This window comes from Polyodon spathula, chromosome 19, assembly GCF_017654505.1.
Source record: "Polyodon spathula isolate WHYD16114869_AA chromosome 19, ASM1765450v1, whole genome shotgun sequence".
NCBI lineage: Eukaryota > Metazoa > Chordata > Actinopteri > Acipenseriformes > Polyodontidae > Polyodon > Polyodon spathula.
The window spans coordinates 12,187,527-12,214,364 of record NC_054552.1 but is presented as its reverse complement, the minus strand read 5'-3'; the positions used below and the strand labels follow the sequence as shown (position 1 = coordinate 12,214,364).

The 26,838-nt window shown below is 39.0% G+C and overlaps 1 protein-coding gene across 1 annotated transcript; it reads right to left on the bottom strand.

Moving 5' to 3' along the window:
• Positions 1–1,281: 1,281 nt before the first annotated feature.
• LOC121294841 (CD44 antigen-like) lies at positions 1,282–26,214 on the bottom strand. Its single transcript, XM_041218965.1, has 9 exons — positions 25,965–26,214; positions 20,959–21,124; positions 20,732–20,871; positions 20,223–20,315; positions 18,506–18,988; positions 16,963–17,847; positions 4,281–4,358; positions 3,903–3,981; positions 1,282–2,191 (listed from the first exon to the last, which is right to left on the bottom strand). Exons 1-9 carry the CDS (start codon positions 26,035–26,037, stop codon positions 2,020–2,022), a joined length of 2,169 nt encoding a protein of 722 aa, XP_041074899.1. The 5' UTR covers positions 26,038–26,214; the 3' UTR covers positions 1,282–2,019.
• Positions 26,215–26,838: the final 624 nt, after the last annotated feature.

The following is a 26,838-nucleotide window of genomic DNA, read 5'->3' as shown; positions in this document are numbered from 1 at the left end:
ATAGATTCCAATGCCAATGTTGCAAGTGCCCCCTTTGTTTAGATTTGACCATGAGCAAGGGGTCCGAAGAGTTGCCCCTATTTTTCTGTGTTGTGTTAGCATTTAAATACATACCTACCCACCTAGAGCTGACTTTAAAATGTAATGACCCTGTACTAATTGAGGAATCCTGTCCGAAATTAATCAAATGAAAACATTTTCTACATCTGAACAATCTAGAAAAAACATGTGCGATGTGATATAGGACTGTATAATGAATTAGCCATTTATCAAAGCTTTTACCTCCAGTGTCAAATTTGCACGATATTTCAAAAAGTAAAATACTACTGGTAATGTTACTAAATTAATGAGGAACAACTCAGGATGATAATTTAACGACTTACAGAATTCTGATCTGGCTGGAAGTGTAACCCAAACTCCAGCAGTGTTTACAAGAAACATATTATGTAGCTTTGCTGTTGTCCTCCTGCAGCAAAGCTGGTGCTCTGATTGAAATGAGTGGTGTATTGTGTGAACAGAAAACCAGCATCATTGCAGGAAGGAGTGAGATCTGGATACACTGCAATCCTTAGAAGACCTTTTTTTTTTTTTTCTCCTGCTGAGCGTTGCCTATAAGTTGACACGAATTGTGCGGTTGATTTATGATGTGAGATTAAAAAGGGACACAGCGATCTTGTAAAAAATGTAGTGTTCTGTAAGACATGTATGTATTTTATATTAATACCTCTTTTAACAATAAAACACATCATACAAGAAAGTAACAGTAATATTTGCTCTGTGTTGCTGGAGACATTACGGTCTATTAAAAGATGTGGTAAGATAACTGGAACTTATAGAACATGTGTCTCCTGTTGTATAACCCTCTCTCTGGCCACAATAAGACCTTTAGCTAGTAGTGTGGAGGAAGGGCTGTCCGTTTTGCCTCGGATTCTCAGAGGTTTCATTTCCCCTACTAACATGGTTAGGGCTTTTTTTGTTTCTCCTCTCTTGAGTGCTAACAAACCACGCTGGCACCAAAGCGAGCAAGCATAGGTGGTCCAAATGATCTTTTCTTGTTCTAGAATTTCTTTATGTTCTTATAGCCATCAGAAAGAAACCACTATCTTTACTATCCATCCAGACATTTGCAAACAGCAATATAAAAGCAAATAGTGCAAAGCTTTGAGAATAAAGCTGCATTTCAAATAATATAACATTATATTACACTCATTTGGTATCATTACCAAAAATATGAACATTTACCAAAATATTAGTGACAGCTACAAAAATAGCATAATGCCCTTTATTTTATTTATTTTATTTTTTTTAACAGCAATACAAAAGAAATCTCTTTTCAATATAGGGAAACAAACCAAAAAGAAAAACAATCCCCCAAACAAGGAGATAAACAAAAAAAGACAATAGTTTTGGCAGCAGGAAAACAGCTCTTCTCTTGTCTGATATGTTCAGTCTTTCATATTGAATATCTTGCTGTGATACAAAATGGCACAGAGTTATTTATATTACAGTTATTAATAAAGATGAGAATGCTGGACTGAGATGCAGGAATTCATTAACAGGGATCTAAACCTCCTGTTTATAAGGATACAGGAATTTCAATTTGAGAACTGGACAGAGTTTCTTTTCACCTGCTATGGTATTCTGCAAAAACAGTGTACGGGATTGTGTCCACAGAGGAGATCGGACTTCTCCACAAAGGTGCAGTTCTCTTTTCATAATGCAGGTGATCCATCTTACAATGGTACATTTACATTGCTCACCAAATTGCCAATTGGTAATCCATACTAAGGAATAAACCTGAAGGACTGAGTTTCATAACAGTGGCTCAAAAATCATTGAAAAGATCTCACGTGTAATTGGTGCTCAACGCCTCTGCTTTGTGCGCTGAGTTAATAATAGTTAGCTGGCTCTGTCTTCAATGAATTGCTGTTAACTCCAGATTGTACTGCACCCCTCCCTTGCCCCTGAGGTGCTCCCTCCCTCCGTGCTGCTGTGTGATGTGGTGTAGTCGCCCTTATGCTAACTGCGTTTCTCGGCTGGCTCCTCCAGGGTGATGATGGTGAACTCCTCGCTGGCTGCACCATTCTGCCGGATTTTCTCCTTATTCATCAGCTGCACCATCTCCTGCTCCTTCCCCCCCTTCTCACCAGCATTCCCATTGATCACGAGAGTTTTCTTCTTCCCACACCACCTGAAGCAAAGAAACAGCAATGCACTATTTATTACAGGTAAAAGAACACCTGCTCTAGGGGAAAATTGAATTTAGAAACAGATACAAACAATTCTATTTGTTTAAACTTGCTCTAGACCACCTATTAGGAGATCTTCACCCAGAATCAACGGTGGTACAGTATGCAGTATAGACAAATGTCATCCCGAGTGAAGAATAGAAACTACCCCCACAATCTATAACTTACACCCCAACAGACATATTCTTTATATGTGGAGTCGAATTAACAAAGCAAAGAAAAAGGGTATTCAACTAAATCTGTAACTAAATCCCAAAACAAGCAGGGAATTAGACACACCTAGTTTTCATAGCGTTTAATGTATTATTATTATTTTTAATACTAGGGTTATTATATTTGATCAGATCCTGGCCTGCAGCTACCTGCTTCTCATAAATCTCTACCCTTGATGTAATATCTTCCATTCATGCCAGCTGACTAGCTTCTAATGGAAGCCACCCTCAAAGCGTAGTTGTAGTTCCATTCCCGTTCCCATATACTTCGAATTTTGAGGAGACTGTAGATCTTGCACAACAGGTTCTATATAAAATGTTTACTTATTTATTTATTTTTTAAATTTATTTAATGATTTATAATAGGTTTCTAAGTGCACCTGTTATACAGCGGTGCTATTTGCCCCATAATACCATTACACACACACACTTTCATTCTCCTTGTAATACCATTAAACACACACTTCCATTCTCCTTATAAGGCGGAACACAACTAGCACTAATACTGTATCTGCATATGGAAATAGTTTCTGCACCAACTTTACAATTTGATTTGAAGAAAGCTTATTTAATCTTTTAATGTTAGCCAGAGTGGTTCAGGGGGCGTGCAGCAGGGGGCTTCCAATTTCCTGTCAATTAGTACCTATTTTCTATTTAAGCCCTGATCACTTGCATCTTCGCTGTCTAGCGTTTTGTTTTCCTCCTCCTTCCCTACTCCACCTTTTCATACATGTCTTCACATCGGTCGTCTCTGGGGGGCAAGTGATCTCACTTCCCAGACCTCAGGGCAGGCTTCAGCGTCCCTTGACCTTCAGGGGGTTTCTCACCATGTGAGTCAGAGCGGACCCCTGGCCACACTCTGTTCTTTCGCAGCTCCTGCACTTATCTTGCCTCACTCAAGGCTTTGTTCTATACTCTGTCTCAGTTCTTATCTCAGGTCCCAGGCAGCGTGAAGTCTCGACCAATTGGGGGTCTAACGAGTGCCCCTTTACAGAAATCTCAGACGCTGGGTACCTATCCCTCTCTATCTCCTTTCGTGTCCCAGTCTTCTGGGACCGTCTTCCTTCGAGGGGCGGCTCCCCGAGTCATAACCCTCATATGTGTTTTTGGTTGTTGGGTCCTTCGCCCCTGGGTCGTGTCGGCATCGCCGCTCTCAGTCAGTGACCACTTTCTGTATCCTCTCTTTGGTTGCTGGGTCCTTAGCCCCTGGGCTCATGTCGGCATCGCCGCCCTCAGTCAGTGACCACCTTCTATCCTAGCTTCCATGTCCAGCTTCGCTGGTCTGCTACTAGAGAGGGCCTCGCCTGCTCTTCTATCCTAGGTCCGGTCCTTTCTAGCTGGCACTCTGTTCTACTTACCGCTCCCTTTTGCTTCTTCTGCCCTATCCTCACCCCCCAGCTCACGCCCCGTGAAATACAATAATAAATGTCTTAATGCTTACCTCTTTTTGGATGAGATAACTGCACACACAAGGACTATTATTAAACTAGCAGCCACTACAGCTACTATAACCAGCCAATCTGAGAACAAAAGAATGAGAAACAGCAATGAGTTGTCTGTACATTTGAAAGTTCTCTGTATGATTATTCCATATCTGAATATATCGCCACATTAAATGATATAAAAGTTGTTAATTTGATACTTGTTTACTTCAAAAAATCAAATTTACAGCTGGACTACATACTTTAACTGCATCTATGAAAAATGCAATCCTGTTACCCAAGAGTGTTGAGGGAGACAGGCCTCCCTAGTGCACCTGCAATCTCTTCCTGTTGTAAACATAACCCCTCCCCATACTCCCTCTCCCATAGGGCCCTACCTGGAGCAACTCTAGAAGCCTGTTTTGCTGGAGGGGCTGATGTCATTAATCCAAGTCCTCCACTCCGGATCATCTTATCTGTAGATTTAAAAAAAGGGGGGGAAGTAAATCAGGTGCTAGAATGTACTTAAATGTGTACTTTCCCTGTGGAATTCTCTAGTGCAAATCATAGAGGAATACATGCAAAAATACTGAAATATGCTACAGGGTTCCTAAATGATTTTTTATGAGAATGAAAAAATAAAAATACAATAATTTAAACATTTATTATCATTCATTCGTTTTTACTACACTGAACAAAAATATAAACACAACATGTAAAGTGTTGGTCCCATGTTTAATGAGCTGAAATAAAAGATCCCAGAAATTTTCCATACGCACAAAAAGCTTATTTCTCTTAAATTTTGTGCACAAATTTGTTTACATCTTTGCCAAGATAATCCATCCACCTGACAGGTGTGGCATATCAAGAAGCAGATTAAACAGCATGATCATTACACAGGTGCGCCTTGTGCTGGGGACAATAAAAGGCCACTCTAAAATGTGCAGTTTTGTCACACAACACAATGCCACAGATGTCTCAAGTTTTGAGGGAGCGTGCAATTGGCATGCTGACTGCAGGAATGTCCACCAGAGCTGCTGCCAGAGAACAGAATGTTCATTTCTCTACCATAAGCCGCCTCCAACGTTGTTTTAGAGAATTTGGCAGTACATCCAACCGGCCTCACAACTGCAGACCATGTGTAACTACACCAGCCCAGGACCTCCACATCCGGCTTCTTCACCAGCGGGATCGTCTGAGACCAGCCACTCGGACAGCTGATGAAACTGTGGGTTTGCACAACCAAAGAATTTCTGCACAAACTGTCAGAAACCGTCTCAGGGAAGCTCATCTGCGTGCTCGTCTTCCTCACTAGGGTCTTGACCTGACTGCAGTTCGGCGTCATAACCAACTTCAGTGGGCAAATGCTCACCTTCAATTGACACTGGCACACTGGAGAAGTGTGCTCTTCACGGATGAATCCCGGTTTCAGCTGTACCGGGTAGATGGCAGACAGTGTGTATGGCGTCGTGTGGGTGAGCGGTTTGCCGATGTCACCCCATGGTAGCGGTGGGGTTATGGTAGGGCAAGCATAAGCTACGGACAACGAACACAATTGAATTTGAATGCATACAGTGGCTTGCAAAAGTATTGAGCCCCCTTGGCATTTTTCCTATTTTGTTGCCTTACAACCTGGAATTAAAATGGATTTTTATTTGGATTTCATGTAATGGACATACACAAAATAGTCCAAATTGGTGAAGTGAAATGAAAAAAATAACTTGTTTAAAAAAATTATAAAAAATAAATAACGGAAAAGTGGTGCGTGCATATGTATTCACCCCCTTTGCTATTAAGCCTCTAAATAAGATCTGGTGCAACCAATTACCTTCAGAAGTCACACAATTAGTTAAATAAAGTCCACCTGTGTGCAATCTAAGTGTCACATGATCTCAGTATATATACACCTGTTCTGAAAGGCCCCAGAGTCTGCAACACCACTAAGCGAGGAGCACCACCAAGCAAGCAACACCATGAAGACCAAGGAGCTCTCCAAACAGGTCAGGGACAAAGTTGTGGAGAAGGACAGATCAGGGTTGGGTTATAAAAAAATATCCGAAACTTTGAACATCCCACGGAGCACCATTAAAGCCATTATTAAAAAATGGAAAGAATATGGCACCACAACAAACCTGGCAAGAGAGGGCCGCCCACCAAAACTCATGGACCAGGCAAGGAGGGCATTAATCAGAGAGGCAACAAAGAGACCAAAGATAACCCTAAAGGAGCTGCAAAGCTCCACAGCGGAGATTGGAGTATCTGTCCATAGAACCACTTTAAGCCGTACACGCCACAGAGCTGGGCTTTACGGAAGAGTGGCCAGAAAAAAGCCATTGCTTAAAGAAAAAAATAAGCAAACACGTTTGGTGTTCGCCAAAAGGCATGTGGGAGACTCCTCAAACATATGGAAGAATGTACTCTAGTCAGATGAGACTAAAATTGAGCTTTTTGGCCCTCAAGGAAGATGTTATGTCTGGCACAAACCCAACACCTCTCATCACCCCGAGAACACCATCCCCACAGTGAAGCATGGTGGTGGCAGCATCATGCTGTGGGGATGTTTTTCATTGGCAGGGACTGGGAAACTGGTCAGAATTGAAGGAATGATGGATGGCGCTGACAACAGGATTTTTCTTGGCATTTTAGTAAATACATTAAATACACTTCTGTCTTATCAAGTTTACTGAGAACATATCCCTTTCACACTACACATCAGCAACACAACTGAGAACACAAACAACACATGATGTCGTTGAAGTGCATGCTGGGAAGTTAACATGTTTATAGCCATGGGGAATATCTCAAGTTTCAAGGTAAGAAATTCTTTATTTATTTATGTAATTCTTTATTTATTCATTAATTTATTTTTACCAGAGTACTCCATCAACTCTAAGGCTGAGAGTTTGGCACTGAACTGAGTACATTTTTCTTTCACACTGACACACAAATAAGCTGAGACAACTGTACCAAGAGCATCTCCCTCAGGTGGTCTTAATACAGTTCTTTTTAAATCATACCTGGGAATGTAGCAGGCTTTCACAGTGCCAACCGGACCAAACCAGACCGGAATTTCGGGGAAAACGTACCCAGTGTGAACGGGCCCTAAGTATCTCCAAATGTGTAAATTGTATTCAATTATTTATTGTATTTATCTTCAAATAATAATAATAATAATAATAATAATAATAAATAATAATAATAATAATACACAGATTTTTAACTGAACATTGTTATCTATAATAAATAAAAACAATACTGAAGAAACTATTTTTGGACCAGCTGTATATAGTTGCAGTGCGCTAGGCAGTAAAACATATAAAAACAAATCATTCATATTTAATGTGAAAACTATTGTTTATGCATATATTCAATGGTGTGGATGTTATATTCAATATAGGATATTCAAAATTGTTCAAATGCTCAGAGGGTCATTGTCCTTTATAATGCAAAACAACCCAATGCAGATGATGTAACCACAAGTCCAGGCCAGCTCCACTGGTTAGAGTCACAGTGACCTACTTTTAAACAATCTTGTTGTGCACTCTTCAGCACAGTGCTTTATACTGCATTTGAACAGCAACACTTGTTTAGAACAAAGTAATGGATATCAGAAATGAAACCATACTCGAGGTGTTATGGCTGCTACAAGGCATTGCACTGCAATGAGAAACTAATCTTTAAGAAATCCTGCACACATCTTCATAGACAACATTCAGGTGCCAACTTCACTCTTTTTTACCCATTGTTTCCCAGAGTATATTTATGCTGCTGAGTACATATCATTTAGTTCACTGGTTACTGAGATATATATTAAGAACATTTATATTTGTCTCAATTCATTTATAAGTTGTTTTTATTTATGTAATGTAACTTCAAGTAGCAGGGAGAGAGTTAATAATCCATTTGAAATGTCCCATGTGTGTTGCGGACAGTTCAATAATTCCTTAACTATTTGTCCCGAGAGTCCCAAGATGTTTTTATGAGGTTCCCGTCAGTCTTACATGAAGTCCCAACAGCGCTCACCATGATGTTTTGGACCCACTAGCTCAATCTGGTTCATCATGTTGAATTTCATTAGCATCTGCCTAAACAGGTTCAACCTTAATAGACCATAAAACACAAAACCATTTAACAACAAAAGATGTTTCTGCAGGTACAGCTCAACACACTTGATTTCTTAAAGCACTTCAGATGATGGGGCATGAATAGACTGCAGATTGTAATATCTGGGTAAGTACTATATTTCCTGCTTGTAACAGGGTAAGGTTATCCCTGCTGGTGAAGTCTGGCCTCCTGACTGTTGGTGGCACTGTGTTCACTAGCTCTGCAACCTCACCAAGATGGAACAGACCTTAAGTCTATGTGGTGGCTATCTTGGTGGAGTCGAACTGCACACCTGCGTTCTGAACTTCCCCTCATAGTCAGCCATTATCTGATACACCTCTCAACTAGTGATAGGTGTGTCACTGATTCTAGGGGTGGAGCTTGGCGCATATAAGGGGATTGTGTAACAGTGTCAGTGGAGTCTTGGGAAGGAAGAAGAGAAGATCCAGCTGGAGTGCCAGAACCCTGTTGTTTTGAAGTGTGTTACCACAGACTATAACCTGGTTTGTTATTGTTGCAGTACAATAATTAAACCCTAACATTGGATGCTGTGTTCAACTGGACTCCTTGTTAGCCTGCTTCTTGAAAGACCACCCCTGGCTTTAAAGGGGTAATCACCCTTTCCTTTCTTTTGTATTGTAAACATGTTTTCTTTTGTCTATTATTTTGTGTGATTCATCCTTGGACTGTGTGTCTGCTTTGTACTTCTTCATCACTCTTGCAGGGCCACTACCAATCAATTCAATGTATGCCACCTAGGGGTGGGCACGCCATGGTACAGGTCACTACCATGCAATTTGACAAATGGACACAACGGACATGTAGAGACAAAAAGTTCTATTGAGGTATGGGTGTTTTGTGATCATGAATGCTGCAAGGATCTTACATCGATTTCCGTACTGCTGCATTGGTGATTCTCGTGCTCTGTCCTTCTCATGGGGGATTAAAAAAAAAACGTTTGTCTCTGGTACTGGAGTCATTGTTTTCATCAGAGTTGAAGTTACTGTTATTTTATGAAATAATCCACAAATTTGCAGATAGAATTTGCTGATAGTCTCAGTGGCAGCTGCAGACCGTGGTATCACATATCGTATATAAAACATTGCTATTTGACATGCATTACATTACAACCAAGGGTCACATATTTGTGATCTTTATTTTAAGGCAATCTGGATAAATGGAGACTTGTGCCTGTGCTGTGCGGTGCTGTGCTGTGCGGTGCTCAGCTGTGTGGTTCTGTGCGGCGCTGTGCTCTGCTGTGCTCAGCTGTGTTGCACTGTGCTTGCAGCGCTCTGCTGTGCTGTGCTGTGCTGTGCTGTGCGGTTCTGTGCAGCACTGTGCTGTGCTGTGCAGAGCTGTGCGGTCCTGTGCTTAGTTGTGCAGTGAGAGATGTATAGCTGCTTGGGGTTATTGCCATTCTCAACACTACCACTGCTTCCATGTGCAGCGAACAGTGCAGTCATTTACAATGCTTCATTTTGTACTACACTAGCGTGGTTGTTGTGATATATTATACCAAACCACTCCTGTTCAACGGGTCACCGACACTCTCCCTCTTCCCAGATCAGTCATAATATTATTATAAGCAGCAAAGTTAACATCAAGCAATACCATCCAGCAAACAAACACTGCAGTTCTTATCATAAATGCAGCTACTGCAGTGCACATATACAATACAGTAGCACATCTTTCTTTTTCCTGCCATATCGACACACACAAGCTGCACGACTTGCTTTTTTTCTACTGGGAGTCGCTGCAGTCCAGTGATTATACTACACACTCTGTGTACGTGCTTAATCACGAAAGCACAGCTTTATTGATTGCCCCCAAATAATTCTTATAAGCAGGTTGCTTGATTTTTACACACACACATATATATATATATATATATATATATATATATATATATATATATATATATATATATATATATATATAGTACTGTGCAAAAGTTTTAGACAGGTGTGAGAAAATGCTGTAAAGTAAGAATGCTTTCAAAAATAGACATGTTAATAGATTATATTTATGAATTAACTAAATGCAAAGTGAGTGAACAGAAGAAAAATCTAAATCAAATCCATATTTGGTGTGACCACCTGTCACAAAGGCAGCCGAAGTGGGCGGCGTCAGAACCAGGAAAAGGAATATACACAGACAGGACAGATGATGTGAAATGATAATGGCGCTTGCTTGCGCCGGTTTATTGTAAAATAAAAGGGTTTAAACAAACAGAAAACAAGACACGGCACTCTACGGCAAAATAAAAGAGACAAACAAAAACAGACTATACTTAACAAAACAGTGCACGGACAGACACAATGACAAACACGGTGAGTTTACATAAACAAGTATCGTGCTGGTCCCACCAGCACGCAATAGCAATTGTTGTAAATAATTTCTCCTCTCTCCCATTCTCCACTCACCGAACACCCAACCCCGAGTGGGTGAAAACATGTTGTTTTTATGCAGCTGTACCAAGACTCGATTGCTAATCAATCATTCAATTGGAGTCTCGGTACAACTGCACGTGAATTAATAAAGTGCAATTCCCCGTGCTCATATATTACTTTTTACTTGCACGTGAAGTGCTGTGCAATCCTCATGGCTAAATACAAATATACATTTTAAACACTTGTGTTACACAGACCCGTTTATATCCCGTGTACCAATGACTATACATCAACATTTAACACATCACACGCAACATATACCAGAAAATACACACAGGGGTGGCACTTCGTCACACCACCCTTTGCCTTCAAAACAGCATCAATTCTTCTAGGTACACTTGCACAAAGTCAGGGATTTTGTAGGCATATAGTCAGGTGTATGATTAAACAATTATGCCAAACAGGTGCTAATGATCATCAACAGCTGTGTAGGAGGAATAAAACTGGGTGAGGAACAGCCAAACTCAGCTAACAAGGTGAGGTTGCTGAAGACAGTTTACTGTCAAATGTCATACACCATGGCAAGACTGAGCACAGCAACAAGACACAAGGTAGTTATACTGCATCAGCAAGGTCTCTCCCAGGCAGAAATTTGAAGGCAGACAGGGGTTTCCAGATGTGCTGTCCAAGCTCTTTTGAAGAAGCACAAAGAAACGGGCAATGTTGAGGACCATAGACGCAGTGGTCGGCCAAGGAAACTTACTGCAGCAGATGAAAGACACATCATGCTTACTTCCCTTCGCAATCAGAAGATGTCCAGCAATGCCATCAGTTCAGAATTGGCAGAAAACAGTGGGACCCTAGTACACCCATCTACTGTCTGGAGAAGTCGGGTCAGAAGTGGCCTTCATGGAAGACTTGCGGCCAAAAAGCCATACCTCCAACGTGGAAACAAGGCCAAGCGACTCAACTATGCATGAAAACACAGGAACTGGGGTGCAGAAAAATGGTAGCTGGTGCTCTGGACTGATGAGTCAAAATTTGAAATATTTGGCTGTAGCAGAAGGCAGTTTGTTCGCTGAAGGGCTGGAGAGCGGTACACGAATGAGTGATTGCAGGCAACAGTGAAGCATGGTGGAGGTTCCTTGCAAGTTTGGGGCTACATTTCTGTAAATGGAGTTGGGGGTTTGGTCAGAATTAATGGTCTCCTCAATGCTGAGAAGTACAGGCAGATACTTATCCATCATGCAATACCATCAGGGAGGCATCTGATTGGCCCCAAATTTATTCTGCAGCATGACAATGACCCCAAACATACAGCGAAAGTCATTAAGAACTATCTTCAGCGTAAAGAAGAACAAGGAGTCCTGGAAGTGATGGTATGGCCCCCACAGAGCCCTGATCTCAACATCATCGAGTCTGTCTGGGATTACATGAAGAGAGAGAAGCAACTGAGGCTGCCTAAATCCACAGAAGAACTTTGGTTAGTTCTCCAAGATGTTTTGGCCAACCTACCTGCCGAGTTCCTTCAAAAACTGTGTGCAAGTGTACAGAGAAAAATTGATGCTGTTTTGAAGGCAAAGGGTGGTCACACCAAATATTGATTTGATGTAGATTTTTCTTCTGTTCACTCACTTTGCATTTTGTTAATTGATAAATATAAACTATTAACATGTCTATTTTTGAAAGCATTCTTACATTACAGCATTTTTTCACACCTGCCTAAAACTTTTGCACAGTACTGTATATATATATATATATATATATATATATATATATATATATATATATATATATATATATATATATACTGTATATGTACTGGAAATACACAATACAAACCTACACTTAAACACTATGGTTCAACTTCCATTGTAAAGTTATATAACATACCAGTAAGTAAACATAATTAAATCTTACAATACACATATTTTAGAGGTCATTTGGAATATTGCTATAGTGGTTGGCAGCCAATCATTACCTGCAGTAAAAGGTCTCCCTGTTGGAAACACCTTAGCTAAACAGCGCCTCGCTATTCTTCATGGGTTGACCTTTTATTGCATGCCAGTATTTTGCCTCCCAACCAATCAGTTCCAGTGATAACAAATCATTTTAAATACATTTATTTTCTTTCCTCCAAAGGGGAGCTTACAAGTAAAGGCTGGCATAATGATATCGCTGCTGATTTTCATTACATGAGAGTAGACGTTAAAACTTGAACTCGGCTCTCGCCAGGATAAGCATCAACTAAGACGTAGCTTTACCGTGAACTAATGTGATCCATCTGCATCTCCATCCATTTGCGTTTCTTTCCATCTGTTGATGTAGATATCCTTCTGCCTGATGCTGATGGCTGAAGTGTAATGCTGGCTCCACGGATCTGCTTATTTTTTGCCTGCTCAGCACATCAGCACACACAACGGTTATGATGCTGGCTCTAGGAATCAACCTCAGTGTGGTCTCCCCAGCACATCAGCATGACAACTGTCTGGATTGAGCTAAGTAGGGTACATCTCTGGGGTCTTGAAGTGGGCACGTTCTGTCCTCGTGTTTCGTCGACTAGCCCATGACACCTCAAGAGGGCTCAACAGTGATTCTGGCATCCCAGCATCACACACCCCCCCCCCAGACCCCCACTCAACTCAGCCTAGCTTACTTACCCGTACATCAGCGTTGCTTTCTTTCTATTGTGCTTGAGATCCCCATCCAGAATCTTTCCATCTCAACCACAGCCAGTTGCTGCTCCTTTCTGCTGCTTCACTGTGCAACACAACTCTTGGCCATTGAACCCAACATCTCTGAGAAACCAGGTTGTAGAGTGTGCCACAAATCCTCAATAACCCACCTCCACTAGGTAAACACTGACTCTCCATCCTTGCTGTTCCGCTTCAGCAGCTAGTTGAGCATACCGAAGTTTCTTCTTTGACTAGTCCAGAAACTTTCCATCTCAATCACAGCCAGTTGCTGCTCCTTTCTGCTGCTTCAGATAAGTTCCTCACTGTGCGATGCAACACCTGGCCACTGAACCTGACATCTCTGAGAAACCGGGTTGTAGAGTGTGCCACAAATCCTCGACAACCCACCTCCACTGGGTAAACTCAGACTCTCCATCCTCGCTGTTCCACTTAAGCATCTAGTTGAGCATACCAAAGTTTCTTCCTCTCATACGCCTCATACACTGCTAATTCTAATAAGAACAGGGATTTTAAAGCAGTTAGCTAGACACCCCGTAAACCTCTACCCACATACTTATACTGAATTCAAAAAGTCTGTTCAGCCAATTGCAGGTGTAGGCACTGGTTTAATATGGTTGGCACTCCTTTAATTCAAAACCATTTGAGGTTTTGCAATATTCAAATGCATGACTAATTAACAATGCTTCAAATTATATAGAAACAAAGATTTGCAGGGTGTACAAGAGTTTGATCACAGATGAATGCAACAGATGTTTGTTTTCAAACCATTTGACCTGTTTAATAACATAACAAGTTTTGGATAACTTTGAAGATCCCGCAATTGGTGTAAGAAACAGCTGCAGAATGCTAGAATTACTGGCCTCCTGAATAACTGATTCTAGGTATTTGTGATCTGTGGGTCTGTAGTACATTTTACCAGTACATTATAAAAATCAGTATATTAAACATTACTTAGATTCTTTCCCTGATGTGTTAGTATGATCAAGATAGATGTAATGCTTTTGTAATTATGGGGTTTTGCAACAGAAAAAGGTGTTTACTTACATTTACTATAAAAAAAAAAAAAATTAAAATAAATGCAAAGAGCTATCATATAACATCGTGTTCTAAAATGTAATTTATATGTTAATGGATTGCAACCGCAACTACACTTCTGTCCATGTAAAGCCGCACGCTTCACAATCACGTGACATGCAATTAGTCAACTCGCTTTTCTATTGGACTAGTCGACCGTGCTAACCCTACTCTCTATGTCTTGTGATAAATAATGCCTGTTTCAAGTTTCATCATGAATAAGTTAGAATATTAGTATGACAAAGACAGACAGCCTCCAAATTCCACAGGTTGATACTTGTATAACTTATGAATGTATTTACTGAAACAGCTGCCTTTGTCATAGTATTATAGAACTTCATTTAAATGTTGCTTTTTAATGTGTAGACTCACTACAATTCCATATCAAACCAGACTAAAAATAAACAGTGCCATGAAAAAGTATTTGCCCCCTGTCTGATTTTCTGCATTTTTGCACATTTTTCACATTGAATTTGGTCAGATCTTTTTGTGGGTTGTAGTAGTATATAGAGGGAGTCTGAGAGAAAGAATGACACCAAAGTGTGGTGCTTCTTTCATTTGTTTGGTGTGCAAGGTAATCAAAAATGCAATCTTCAGGTGTGAAAAAGTTATTGCCCCCCTAGTTAACTCAACCCAATTAAAGGGATAATTAGGGTCAGCTGTTTGAATACTTTGGTTAACAATCAGGCCTGATTTGGGCCAGCCTGCCCAATATAAATCTGACTAACTTTGGTCCTTACCATCAGAGTGAAGTTGTCAGCACATAGGTTCTAGAGGCACATCATGCCACGATTAAAAGAAGTTCCTGAAGACCTCTGGAAAAAAGCTGTTGATGCCGATCATTCTAGAAAGGGTTACAAAGCCATTTCTAAGGCTCTGAGGCTCCACCAAACCACAGTCAGAGCCATATTGTCCAAATGGAGAAAGTTTGGAACAGTAGTGAATCTTTCCAGGAGTGGCTGTCCTGCCAAAATCTCTCCAAGAGCAAGGCATACAATCGTCCAGGAAGTCACAAAGAACAACATCCAGGTATCTGCAGGCCTCTCTCACCTCGGCTAAGGTCAGTGTTCATGACTCCATCATCAGAAAGACACCGGGCAAAAATGGGATCCATGGCAAAGAGCAAGGTGGAAACCACTGCTCACTAAGAAGAACATGAATGCTCGTCTCAAGTTTGCCAAAACGCACCTGGATGATCCTCAAGAGTTCTGGAACACTGTTCTATGGACAGATGAGTCAAAAGTGGAACTTCTTGGCTGACATGGGCCCTGTTATGTCTCGCAAAAACCAAACACTGCATTCCACAGTAAGAACCTCCTACCAACAGTCAAGCTTGGTGGTAGTAGTGTCATGGTTCGGTGATGCTTTGCTGCATCAGGACCTGGACGACTTGCCATTATTGAAGGAATCATGAATTCTGCTCTGTATCAGAGAATTCTACAGGAGAATGTCAGGCCATCTGTCCTTGAGCTGAAGCTGAAGTGCAGCTGGGTCATGCAGCAAGACAATGATCGGAAACAAACAAGCAAGTCTACATCAGAATGGTTGAAGAACAAGAAATTCAGAGTTTTGGAATGGACTAATCAAAGTCCAGACCTAAACCCCCCATTGAGGTGTTGTGGCAGGACCTGTAAGAGGCTGATCAATAACTATAGGAAGCGTTTGGTTGCGGTTATTGCTGCTAAAGGTGGCATAACCAGTTATTGAGTCTAAGGGGGGCAATTACTTTTTCACACGGGGACAAGTATCAAAATGTTGTGTAACTGGTTCACTCATTGTCCCTTTTATCTAATATTAGATTTTGGGTGAAGATATGATAACATTCAGTGTCAGAAATATGCAAAAATTCAGAAAATCAGATGGGGGCAAATACTTTCTCATGGCACTGTATGTGACTATCAAATAACTAATTATGTACAACAAATTGCATATCGAAAAAATATATTCAGAAAGCTGTTCTAATGTATTAATGAATAAAGTGTTTCAAATTTAAAGTAAACGTAGCTTCTTATCACATTTCCTCTTTTTGTTGCCATGGAATAATAAAAAAATAAACCCCAACACAAGTGAGTCAGAAGCAGATTATTTCCTGTCATAAATGTACAGTTGAAACCTGAGGGTGTATTATTACATATGTTTATTTTGTGATGTATTACATAATCACTGCCATTGTGAATGAATTTGAAGAGTAATTAAAATTGTTAACTCCTATGTTTGTTGAGCAGTACTGTATAATGCCCTTATCAGTGTTCTCAATAAACATTATGATGCTGTCCCTGCAATACATTGATATCTCGTTCGATATTGCTTTCCTATTTTTTAGAAAGCTCAAAAGCCAATCAGGGCATATATCGCCATACATTTATTTTGCAATGTAAGCCTGTGCAAAGTCTTAACTATACATCCATCCACACAGCCTGGATGTGCAGACCAGCAGGTTTCTCTGATCCAAGGATGCTACTTCACTGTTGGGCTAATCACTACAATGCTTTTAAAACTATTCTATTTTGACTACTAAATAAATGACTTTTTTAAGCACAAAGGCTAACTACTATTTACATGCCCAGTGTCGATACTTGGCTAATATCTGAACATTTGATCTCAACATAATTAACATCCTTGCCTACAATTATTTACAAGACCTACTTTCTAAGTTTCTGCTCTGACAACTTTCCTGGTATCTACTGTGCATAAATTGAGGGCCTCTAATCTCTACAATAACATTGTCTCAGATCTTTTTGTGTTCAATACATAACACAGACAATGCCGACTCTCATACACCGTAACAACTGAAAAATGTCTTCTACACCACTAACCGTTATTCCCATACTGTGATGTATCTTCTCCTGCTGAGATGTGGAAGGTTGAGCTGTGATGTGACTGAGTAGTGACCTCCGGCCCTGCGTCATCACCTTCCTGAACGTCATTTGCAGTTGTGTCCCCAGCAGTGGGCTCTATAGGAGTGGCCTTATCCTTGGCCACGTTTACTGGTGGAACTATCGCTGCAGAAGTGGTTGTGGAAACAGTGCCAGTTTCAGAGTCTTGTTCAGTATTTGGAGATTCAGTTGTGGAATCATCATGTTTACCAGTATGAGAGACCTCGTCCCCACCCATGTGTACTGGTGGAACTATCGCTGCAGAGGTGGTTGTGGAAACAGTGCCAGTTTCAGAGTCTTCTTCAACATTTGGAGATTCAGTTGTGGAATCATCATGTTGACCAGTATGAGAGACCATGTCCTTATTGACATGTGCTGGTGGAACTATCGCTGCAGAGGTGGTTGTGGAAACAGTGCCAGTTTCAGAGTGTTGTTCAATAACCATAGATTCAGTTGTGGAATAGTCATGTTGACCAGTATGAGAGACCTCGTCCTCACCCATGTGTACTGGTGGAACTATCGCTGCAGAGGTGGTTGTGGAAACAGTGCCAGTTTCAGAGTCTTCTTCAACATTTGGAGATTCAGTTGTGGAATCATCATGTTGACCAGTATGAGAGACCTTGTCCTTATTCACATGTGCTGGTGGAACTATCGCTGCGGAGGTGGTTGTGGAAACAATGCCAGTTTCAGAGTGTTGTTCAATAACCGTAGATTCAGTTGTGGAGTCAAAATGTTGACCAGTATGAGAGACCTTATCCTCATCCACTTGTACGGTTGGAGCTATCACTGCAGAGGTGGTTGTGGAAACAGTGCCAGTTTCAGGATCTACAGCAAAAAAAAAAAAAAAAAAAAAACCTGATTGTGTCTTTTTTTTAAATAATCAAGTAAAATAAATATCTATACTTGACTGGTAGATTTGTTACAGTGATAAGCCATCAATATAAAATTTTGCTGTGGTGATTGGTCTGTTCTTAAATACAGAAGTTGGATCATCAAGAAGTCTTGGGCAATTAAATACAAACATATACAGTAGTAAATTCCATTTTCACAAAATGTTGTGACTGTAGATGCAGTCCTAAAACCGTGTAAGAGACATTTGGCAGACAGTATTGTTCTTATCCAAACGGATCATATCTATTTATGTATATATTTTTAAATGTTACCTTTTAAAGATTAGCAAGTAGTGTTTGCTTGTTTGATCATGTGTATTTAAACATATTTCACAAAGATAAGAGATAGCCTTGCTAGTGCCAAGGAAATTAATTTTATAAAGTCTATCCCATTCAGGTAAGCCATATCCATCTGGGGCTAAGTAGTCAGTAATGTTAAGTTTTTGTTAATTGGTAGTCTGCCGTGCACTAGGCCACACTTATGGCAAGATAAGATACTAAAATGTTACGAAAAGTGCCGTTCATTAACTTGGACACAGACGAGGCTGACTTGTAAGCCACATCAAAAGAAAACATTCTTCTAAACCACTAACCTTTATTGATATCTTGCCAGCTGTCTTCTCCAGCTAGAGGCTCAGAGGTTGAACTTGTTGGTGACTGAGTGATGAGCTTGTCTTGAGGCCCTGTATCAACATTGTACTCATCAACATGTACTGGTGGAACTATAGCTGCAGAGGTGGTTGTGGAAGCAATGTCAGTTCCAGAGTCTTGTTCAATAACTATAGATTCAGTTGTGGAAACATCATGTTGACCCATATGAGAGACCTCATCCTCACCCATGTGTACTAGTGGAACTATTGCTGCAGAGGTGGTTGTGGAAACAGTGCCAGTTCCAGAGTCTTGTTCAATAACCATAGATTCAGTTGTGGAATCGTCATGTTGACCAGTATGAGAGACCTCGTCCTCACCCATGTGTACTGGTGGAACTATCGCTGCAGTTGTCTTTTGTGTGGTCTCTGTGATGGTGGGCAACGCTGCAGGCTCCCCTTCAGGGCGAGGTGATGCTGGGGTGAACTCTATGTAAACCAGAAGGAGAAATATAGAAATTACTTCCACAGGAGCTACTTCTATTTGATGATGTTTGTGATAGAACATATTGACTTTCTGAATTCAAGGTTATTGTATTTATAGTCCAAAACATTTACAACCAAAAATCCAATAAGAAGCACAAGTGGAACTCGGGGCTTTTATGTATGAACCAAAATAATCCCTTTATGATAAATTATAAAGTTGAACAACCTTGTTCTACTGTTATTCCCATCGGACAAACCTGGGAGTGGTATGTAAGTGTGGTGCAGTAACACAGAAGACAAGAACCCTTGTTACCTCTTGATACACTCCAGAAGACTGACCTAAAAGTTGCCTACACTCTATATAGTAGCTGTCACACAGCCATGCACTTTTCATTGTCTACTGTCTCTCCCTGCTTTTATTGTTTATAATACTTTCCCTCTACCTAAGTATTGACATCATACAGGACAGTTCAATTCTACACACTAGCCTAACTATTAATCCCCAGTCCAAACTGTTAATTTATAATTATACAAATTAGCTACTAAACATTTTCAGTGGAGGTGGTTTTTTCTGTTATTTGACATCTAGAAACCAAACCAGATTTGGAGATATATGGGTTAGATAAACAAGGAATGATTGACAACCTATTAACATACTACTAATAACCTTTAAGCACAGAGGTAACAACTTGTAATACTTCTTACTTGGCACTATTGTGTTTGCCATAGGCGGAGGTGCAAGTAAAGTAGATAGCTCTGTTTTGCTAACCAGATGGTTTATCTGGACCCATTGTATCCATTACCCCAGCACGGTGTTTTTTGAATATGCTGTATATTTCAAACTTTCTTTGTCGTCTTAAGTCCAAAACGTTGGAATATTTTAAAGGTCTTTCCAATGTGTTTATTGGTATTTTTCTTTTCTTTTACTTATTACATTATGTTACCTTCAAGTTAACACTTTAAAAAAAAGAAATCATTTGAGAATGTTCTTATGAGCTGTTGTTTTCCATTTTACAATAAAAATGGGACATGCTAACATCTTTTTGATATGTCATTTTCTCTTAAAAAAAAACCTGAATGAATGACATACATTTTGCTTGGGAAATCAAAATGGATTTTCAGTATGGAGAATATGCATGAAGTTAAAATTGTCTGTGGAAAAAAGTTTATTTATGTGAGACTGATGTCTTGGATTACCCTTTCTGGTCATACTCAAGATCTCCAAACATAATGGTACCTGTGGTACTTTCATTATCCACATGGGCGTCCAGGAATGTTTCAAATGTATTTGACGGCACGATCGAAAACTCGCAGTTTTTGTCCTTTGTATCTGTAGAGAGATGAGGTGGTGTCAGTGCATAAAACCATCTACGTATTGTAAGCGATGATGAAACATCTTAACGCTTGTTACTCAATGCCAGCAGCAATCAATGAGCTGTCACACCTTGGAGTACAAACTACACTTCTTACTTCAATATACAAATATATATTGGATTCCTGTAAATAATTGTAGCTAACAAAATAATAAAAGATTTATTAAATTATTTTGTTAGCTGCAATTAACAAGTGTAACACTTGTCTGGCTAAACTAGCTTGCTCACACTTCCTTTAGATGTCCCAATCCTCTGCAGTCATCTTCCCCTTTCACACATCTGCACAGATACATTAGTAGTTTGACACTTTTCCATTATATATTTGACAACTATTTTACATTTGCAATTCATTATACAGGTGTGGTCTCTTTACCCGATACGTTGAAGCAGTAGGCATCATAGGGCTGTGAGATCATGTCGCTGATGATGATGATGCCAGTTTTGTTAGCGGCACATAGGGTGTAAGGCTCCTGTCGCAGGATCACTATACTGTGGTTCTGAATCCAACCATATCTGAAACAATACGCCAGGTCCCAGACAATGTCATCTTGAGAGAACACTTAGGACAAGTTTAGATTTTTCAAGCTTCAAGAAACTCACCTGCAGGTCTGAAAGCCAAGGTCAAAGGCCCTCTGGACTTGCTCTTTGGTGGCCAGAGTGGTGCCAATGGACATGCAGAGTTTCTCTGCGGTGGAGTACGTGAGGCTGTAGCGCCCATTCTGCTCCACGTGGAACAACCCACCATAACTACAGCTCCGTATCACACCTTGGGAGAGAGGGGAGTGGAGAGTGAGAGCATGCCTTCTGAACATTTCATATGGTGGGGAATTCAATTCGTATATACAATTTCTATGGCTCGGTATTGTTCACATCATCACACTTCAGCAACCCCTATTTGACAAACAACTAACAGGTGAAAAATGTGTGCACTTAGCTGTGAGCAAACCATTTTACATTCAAAGAGTGAGAGAGAGACCCACTTTTGAACATAGATAGTAACAAGATACTTTGACCCACGGTCTCATCCTTTGGGGCACCAATTGCAGTACTTGGCCTATTTAAAAAAGAAAATGCTAAGAAAAACATAATAAATTTGATGACATTTTTGTTTTTTGCTTGTCAGAAATCTTTTTTATTGTCCTTTTATTGACCGGGACAAAATACAAAAAATAAAGTCACATTAAGATGATGGATAGAGGGGTTTGTGAAGGTTGAGGATTGATCTGAAGTAAGACCATTTTGGGATATTTAAAAAAAAAAAAAAAAAAAAAAAGCTTTTTTTCTTAGTTTCAGATAGAGTTTTAATTAGCAAACTTGTAACATGTTCTAACTGTGGCATTAATGTACACGGTAAATTTCAATGGGATTTAAGGCCAATTCAATTTAATGTTAAATAGCTTCAAATGACACTTTTAAATTTTTTTTCCAGTTCTGTTACCTTTTTATGATGTTTGCAACCACTATGAATGTTTCTTATAGCAATTAGTAATTTAAGAGCTGCCCTGAATTCAGGTCAAAGCTCATCAGCATAGTCTGTCTATATATTAACATACTACTAATAACTAATATATATATGAGCCATTCGAAAAAATTTTAAAAAGCCATAATACTGCAGTAATGACATCAAAATGGCATATTCCTCTAGAAGATTATACTTGACCTTGACCCATATTTGACTCCTGTGCCCCCCAAGACTACTTTCAAACATAAATCAATCACTCGATAACACCCACAATTCGTGGTTTTTAGGCACTTTAAACAAATCTGTCTCTGTGAAGATTTACAATCATCCTCCATCAGTGGGAGCACCAAACAAGCAAGCAAGACAATGTTTGACTCTGACAGCGATTAAGAAAAAAAAAAAAAGCATACCCCATTGAATCACCTTTTCATTTTTCAAGTATAATTCACCGTTCCTGAATTATCAAAAAGAAAATTATATTTGCAATTCTTTAATATTGACAATTTACGTCAATATTAATTAAATTCATTTGAAAATTGTATCCTTAACACCTGTTTATTGTCTTTTTTTATTACAAATACTAATATCCATGTATTATAAAAATAATAGAGAGGCTTCAGTGAGTTAAAGGAAAATAATTCCATTCGGGTTTCTGTGACTTTACAAACTACTCATCCTAACAGTCTCGTAGTTTATGATGCCACATAAACCTGAGATGGAATTATTTTCCTGTAGCTCACTGAAGCCCATCTATTATTCTATAATACACTGTGGGGAGGTGTGCATGTATGGACTGCATTACCAATCTATGACCATACACAATTCTAGGATTAATCAACTACTGGGATATGGACCAGCATTGATCGGTCAAATGACCTCTTCTTGTTCACTTTTCATATTTCCTCATGTTCACATGACAGTGTTTATGGATTTCCCCTGTCTGGGAAGGTCTGTATTTAAGAAGTTCAGTCCACTCCCAAAAAAATAGGAATGACAAGGTCAGTATTAGAAGCTAGTCATCAGCATGAGATTACAATGATTGCCATCAAGAACTTACTTTTTGTCATGAAAAGGCTATCATTATTGGTACCTTAAAAATGGACTCTATACATTTATATTTTACAGTGTAGAAGTCATACATTAATCATTCTAAGATTGCCCAGTTAAAAATTGGTTAATACCAGAATTATTAGTCTAGAATTCTCTGGGAAATCGTAGAAATAATCGTATTAACTATGAAAGATGAATTAAAAGAGGATAATGTCATGTGCGCTGGTGTTTTCCACTAAACAAATGCTAAGTAATTTATTAAAAACAATAAGAAGTAGCAAGCCCTGTAAAAGTGCCAGCAAATCTGCATCCGTTGATTCATACTTGATAAAACATTGCTACCGTCACTATCTATTCTTAGTAAACTAACCGTTCCTGGAAATATTGGTAACCACAAGTTTAAGTTATATTTATGTAGGTTGCCATGGTTATGTACATTTCCTTGTGATAACATGTTCCCTTTTATTTAAATTCAAAATAAGTATCTAAATTTAAAGGGGATCCTAATTTTACATTGATGAAACAACCCGTATTGATTTTTTATGCTTGTGAATTTAATGCACGATAGGCTAAGCAGCAATCAGACACATTTCTCTTTTCATCTTTCAGACTCCTTGTCCAACATTATACACCGTCATAGCCTTTTGTGACATTTTAACGTCCATATATATATATATATATATATATATATATATATATATATATATATATATATATATATATATATATATATATATATATATATATATATAATATATATATATGTTGAATATATAATATTTTACAACTCACATTCAAATGCACATCATAAATTGTTGCAAGGGAGAATAGCATCTGAGTCACTTCAAATGAACTGTCTTATACAGACACCTGGCACCTGGTTTATCTTAATGAGACCGTTCCTTATAACACAATAAATCACCCCTGAATGTAAATAATGATTGACAGATTTAAAGAATGGTGATATATAAACTTCATTGAAATTTACTTTTCAGAGGTAATCAGCAATAACACTTGAGTCAAATGGAATTGTTTATATGCAATAAAACAAGTTAGTAAGATAAGTTAAAGAATTAAGAATAGTTCAAAGCTCGATATGCTCGTATTAAGTTTAAATGTTCATGTCTCAAAATTTTGATTAACATTTTTTTTTTTTTACTCCGGTTTTCTCCACAATTTGGAATGCGTAATTATTATTTTCATCCCAGTTCACAACTGAAACGGAGGCTGAAACACTTGTCCTCCGAAACACGCGTCTTCCGAAACACGCGTCCTCCGAAACACGCGTCCTCCGAAACACGCCTCCTCCGAAACACGCGTCCTCCGAAACACGCGTCCTCCGAAACACGCGTCCTCCGAAACTTTTCGCACTGCGGATCCACAGCGAAGCCACCAGACGTAACTACTATGTGTGCTGGTTTTTCTTTTTTTAAGCGGCACTTTTTTAGTTTATCAACTTTTAAATACTACTGGTGTTCAATTTTTGTATGGTGTTCAATTTTTGTATAGACATAGTAACCTATTTATAAAAGTAATAAAACAAGGCCAACTGAAACTCAACAAACATCAGATTCACATTTATCAAGTTTTCAGCTCCAATCAAGTTGATCATATTATTGAAATAAGTTTAGATTTGTTCAACACTTTTAAAGATTGAACTTTTTAGTAATGTTTGACAAACAAGACCAGGTTTTAATTTATTCTACCTTTTTCATTAGTTTATATAAATATATTAACTAACTGTGAACATATAATGAAAACGCAGATGTTAACCTCTTAGTAAGCATATTGTTAACAGTTAATAAACTACAAAAATGTACCCTTAAAATAAAGTGTGACTGATTCCCTTTATGTTACTGTCTATTGTCTACCCATAATAAAGGCTAAGCCGCAATCTGCCAACTGAACATATGTATACATTTATTTTTCATTCCATACAAAACTGTCATAGAATATTAAAATGCATACTTTTCATTTGATTGAAAGTGAAGAGTCCAGTTGGAGTTCAGAAATTACAAAATAACCTGGACTCCTTTTTCCCCCCAAGCTCAATCCCTGCTACGCTTGCTTGTCCTCCCTCTGGTTGATATTTTTTAAATAGCAATTTTAAAAAATCACTAGTGTCAGATGCCCTGCCGACTGTAGCTTTGTGGTGTATTTGGTTTGTGGCTGCTGAAGTTTCAGTGTCGGAGCAAGGTCACAGTTACGGTGCTCAATAAGAAATCTGAAAAGTCCAGGTCATACATCTATCTTTCCTTGAGTGGACATGGCCAAAATCAGAGACTAATTAAATTAAAATCTGAAGGGTACTAAAGGCAGGAGAAAAGAAACACAATGCCACTGCATTGTCCATAAATATTAAACCCTCAACAGCGCTTAGTTTAGGAATACTAAAAGAAACTTCATAAATTCAATGACAAATGTTTGAAGACATTAAAAAAGATTTCTAGTCTAAATGTTTGTCATTCATGTATTATATTTTTTCAGAATTTCTAAAATGCCACTGCTCCTGAGCAACAGCAGGCTGTTTGAAGCAGAAGAGGTACGTGTGTACAGCAAACACTCCCCATATCACTGCCTTGAACCACACACTAAATAAACTGCCTGGCCTCTGCGGTGGAATACACCCACCCCAACCTAAATAAAACCCCTCTGGATATTGTATAACATAAATTGAAAAGGAGACACCCAATCCACGAGGAAACTAAAGGGCTTTTTTTTTGTGTTGCCAGGCAGGTTAGAACACCTGAGGAAATCTATGAGGCTACCAAAACACCTCACAGCCCCTCATCACGCTTTGAAATAAATAGAAAGAAATGAATTGGGTGCCTGGCTTCAAGTGTTTGTAAGCTTTTTTTCTAAATTCACTGCCAAAACTTAGTCAAAGAGACCATAGGAATCAGTAAAGCAGCATGTTCTGAATCACAATGTAGTAACCCTACTCAATATTTGATGCTGGATACTGTTTATCACACTCAGAAGGTGAGAGAAAATCTTTCATTGATACACATTTTCTGCAGCAGTTTAATAGTGTTTCAGAACACAAATAAACAAATTAACATACCATTTGTAAAAATAAAAAAGTCCATCTTACCTTGAGCTGCTAAAGAACTCTGAAGTGCAATTAATCCGCAAGCTAAAAGAAGCAGGTTTTGTGACCAAGTCATTTTTTTTTTTTTGGATTAGACAGTGCTTCACCTAGAGTGGAGGAGTCTGCAGTCGGAGTGCGAGTGCCACTGTGTGTGTGTATATTTTAAGGTGCTGCTGCTGACTTTGCTGAACTTGTTATATTCTGTATGAAAGGATTAGCTGATGACACATGTAAGGGAGGAGGCTGTACTTTACGAGCACACCCGCTTCTCCCTGATCTTGATGTAGTCTCCCACTGAGTTAGATTAACATTCCCACACAAGAAAAGATTCAGCCAATCTGAAAGGTGCTTTCTCATCTTCCCTTTCCTCACATCTGAATTAATCACTGAATGTGATCAATTCCTGGCAACAAGAAACCCCACCCTTGGGATAAGAAATTAATATATATATATGATATAATCCTATAATAATGATATATATATATATATATCTAATATCATATATATTTATATAATATATAATACTAGAAAAGAGTATGACTAATTTACACCTCTTACCCTTGGAAGTATAGGGTCACTTCTCATTGTGACAACTGAGTACCTTCATATAGTCCCAGATAGTAACTAAAGCAGGTCCTTCGCAAGTTTCATAACATTTTAAAGTGTTTCTACAGATATATAAGCATAACTCTAAATTGTTACATACTGCATGTGCAGTTGCCACCACTATATTCCAGCGGGGGATAGCAAGCAATTATTCCCTTGACTCCACCATACAGTTTTGCAACACTCTGTTCAGTCATAAATAGGCTCTATAATTAATATAGAAACAAACTATCTGTATCTTGTGTAGAACCAGTGCAAACTATATATGAAA

Coding starts and splice junctions, on each gene's coding strand:
- LOC121294841 (XM_041218965.1), bottom strand. CDS start 26,037: ATGACTTGGTCACAAAACCTGCTTCTTTTAGCTTGCGGATTAATTGCA. Junction 20,872..20,958: donor CTTGGCTTTCAGACCTGCAG/GTGAGTTTCTTG, acceptor GTATTGTTTCAG/ATATGGTTGGATTCAGAACC. Junction 2,192..3,902: donor GTTATCTCATCCAAAAAGAG/GTAAGCATTAAG, acceptor TCTTTGCTTCAG/GTGGTGTGGGAAGAAGAAAA.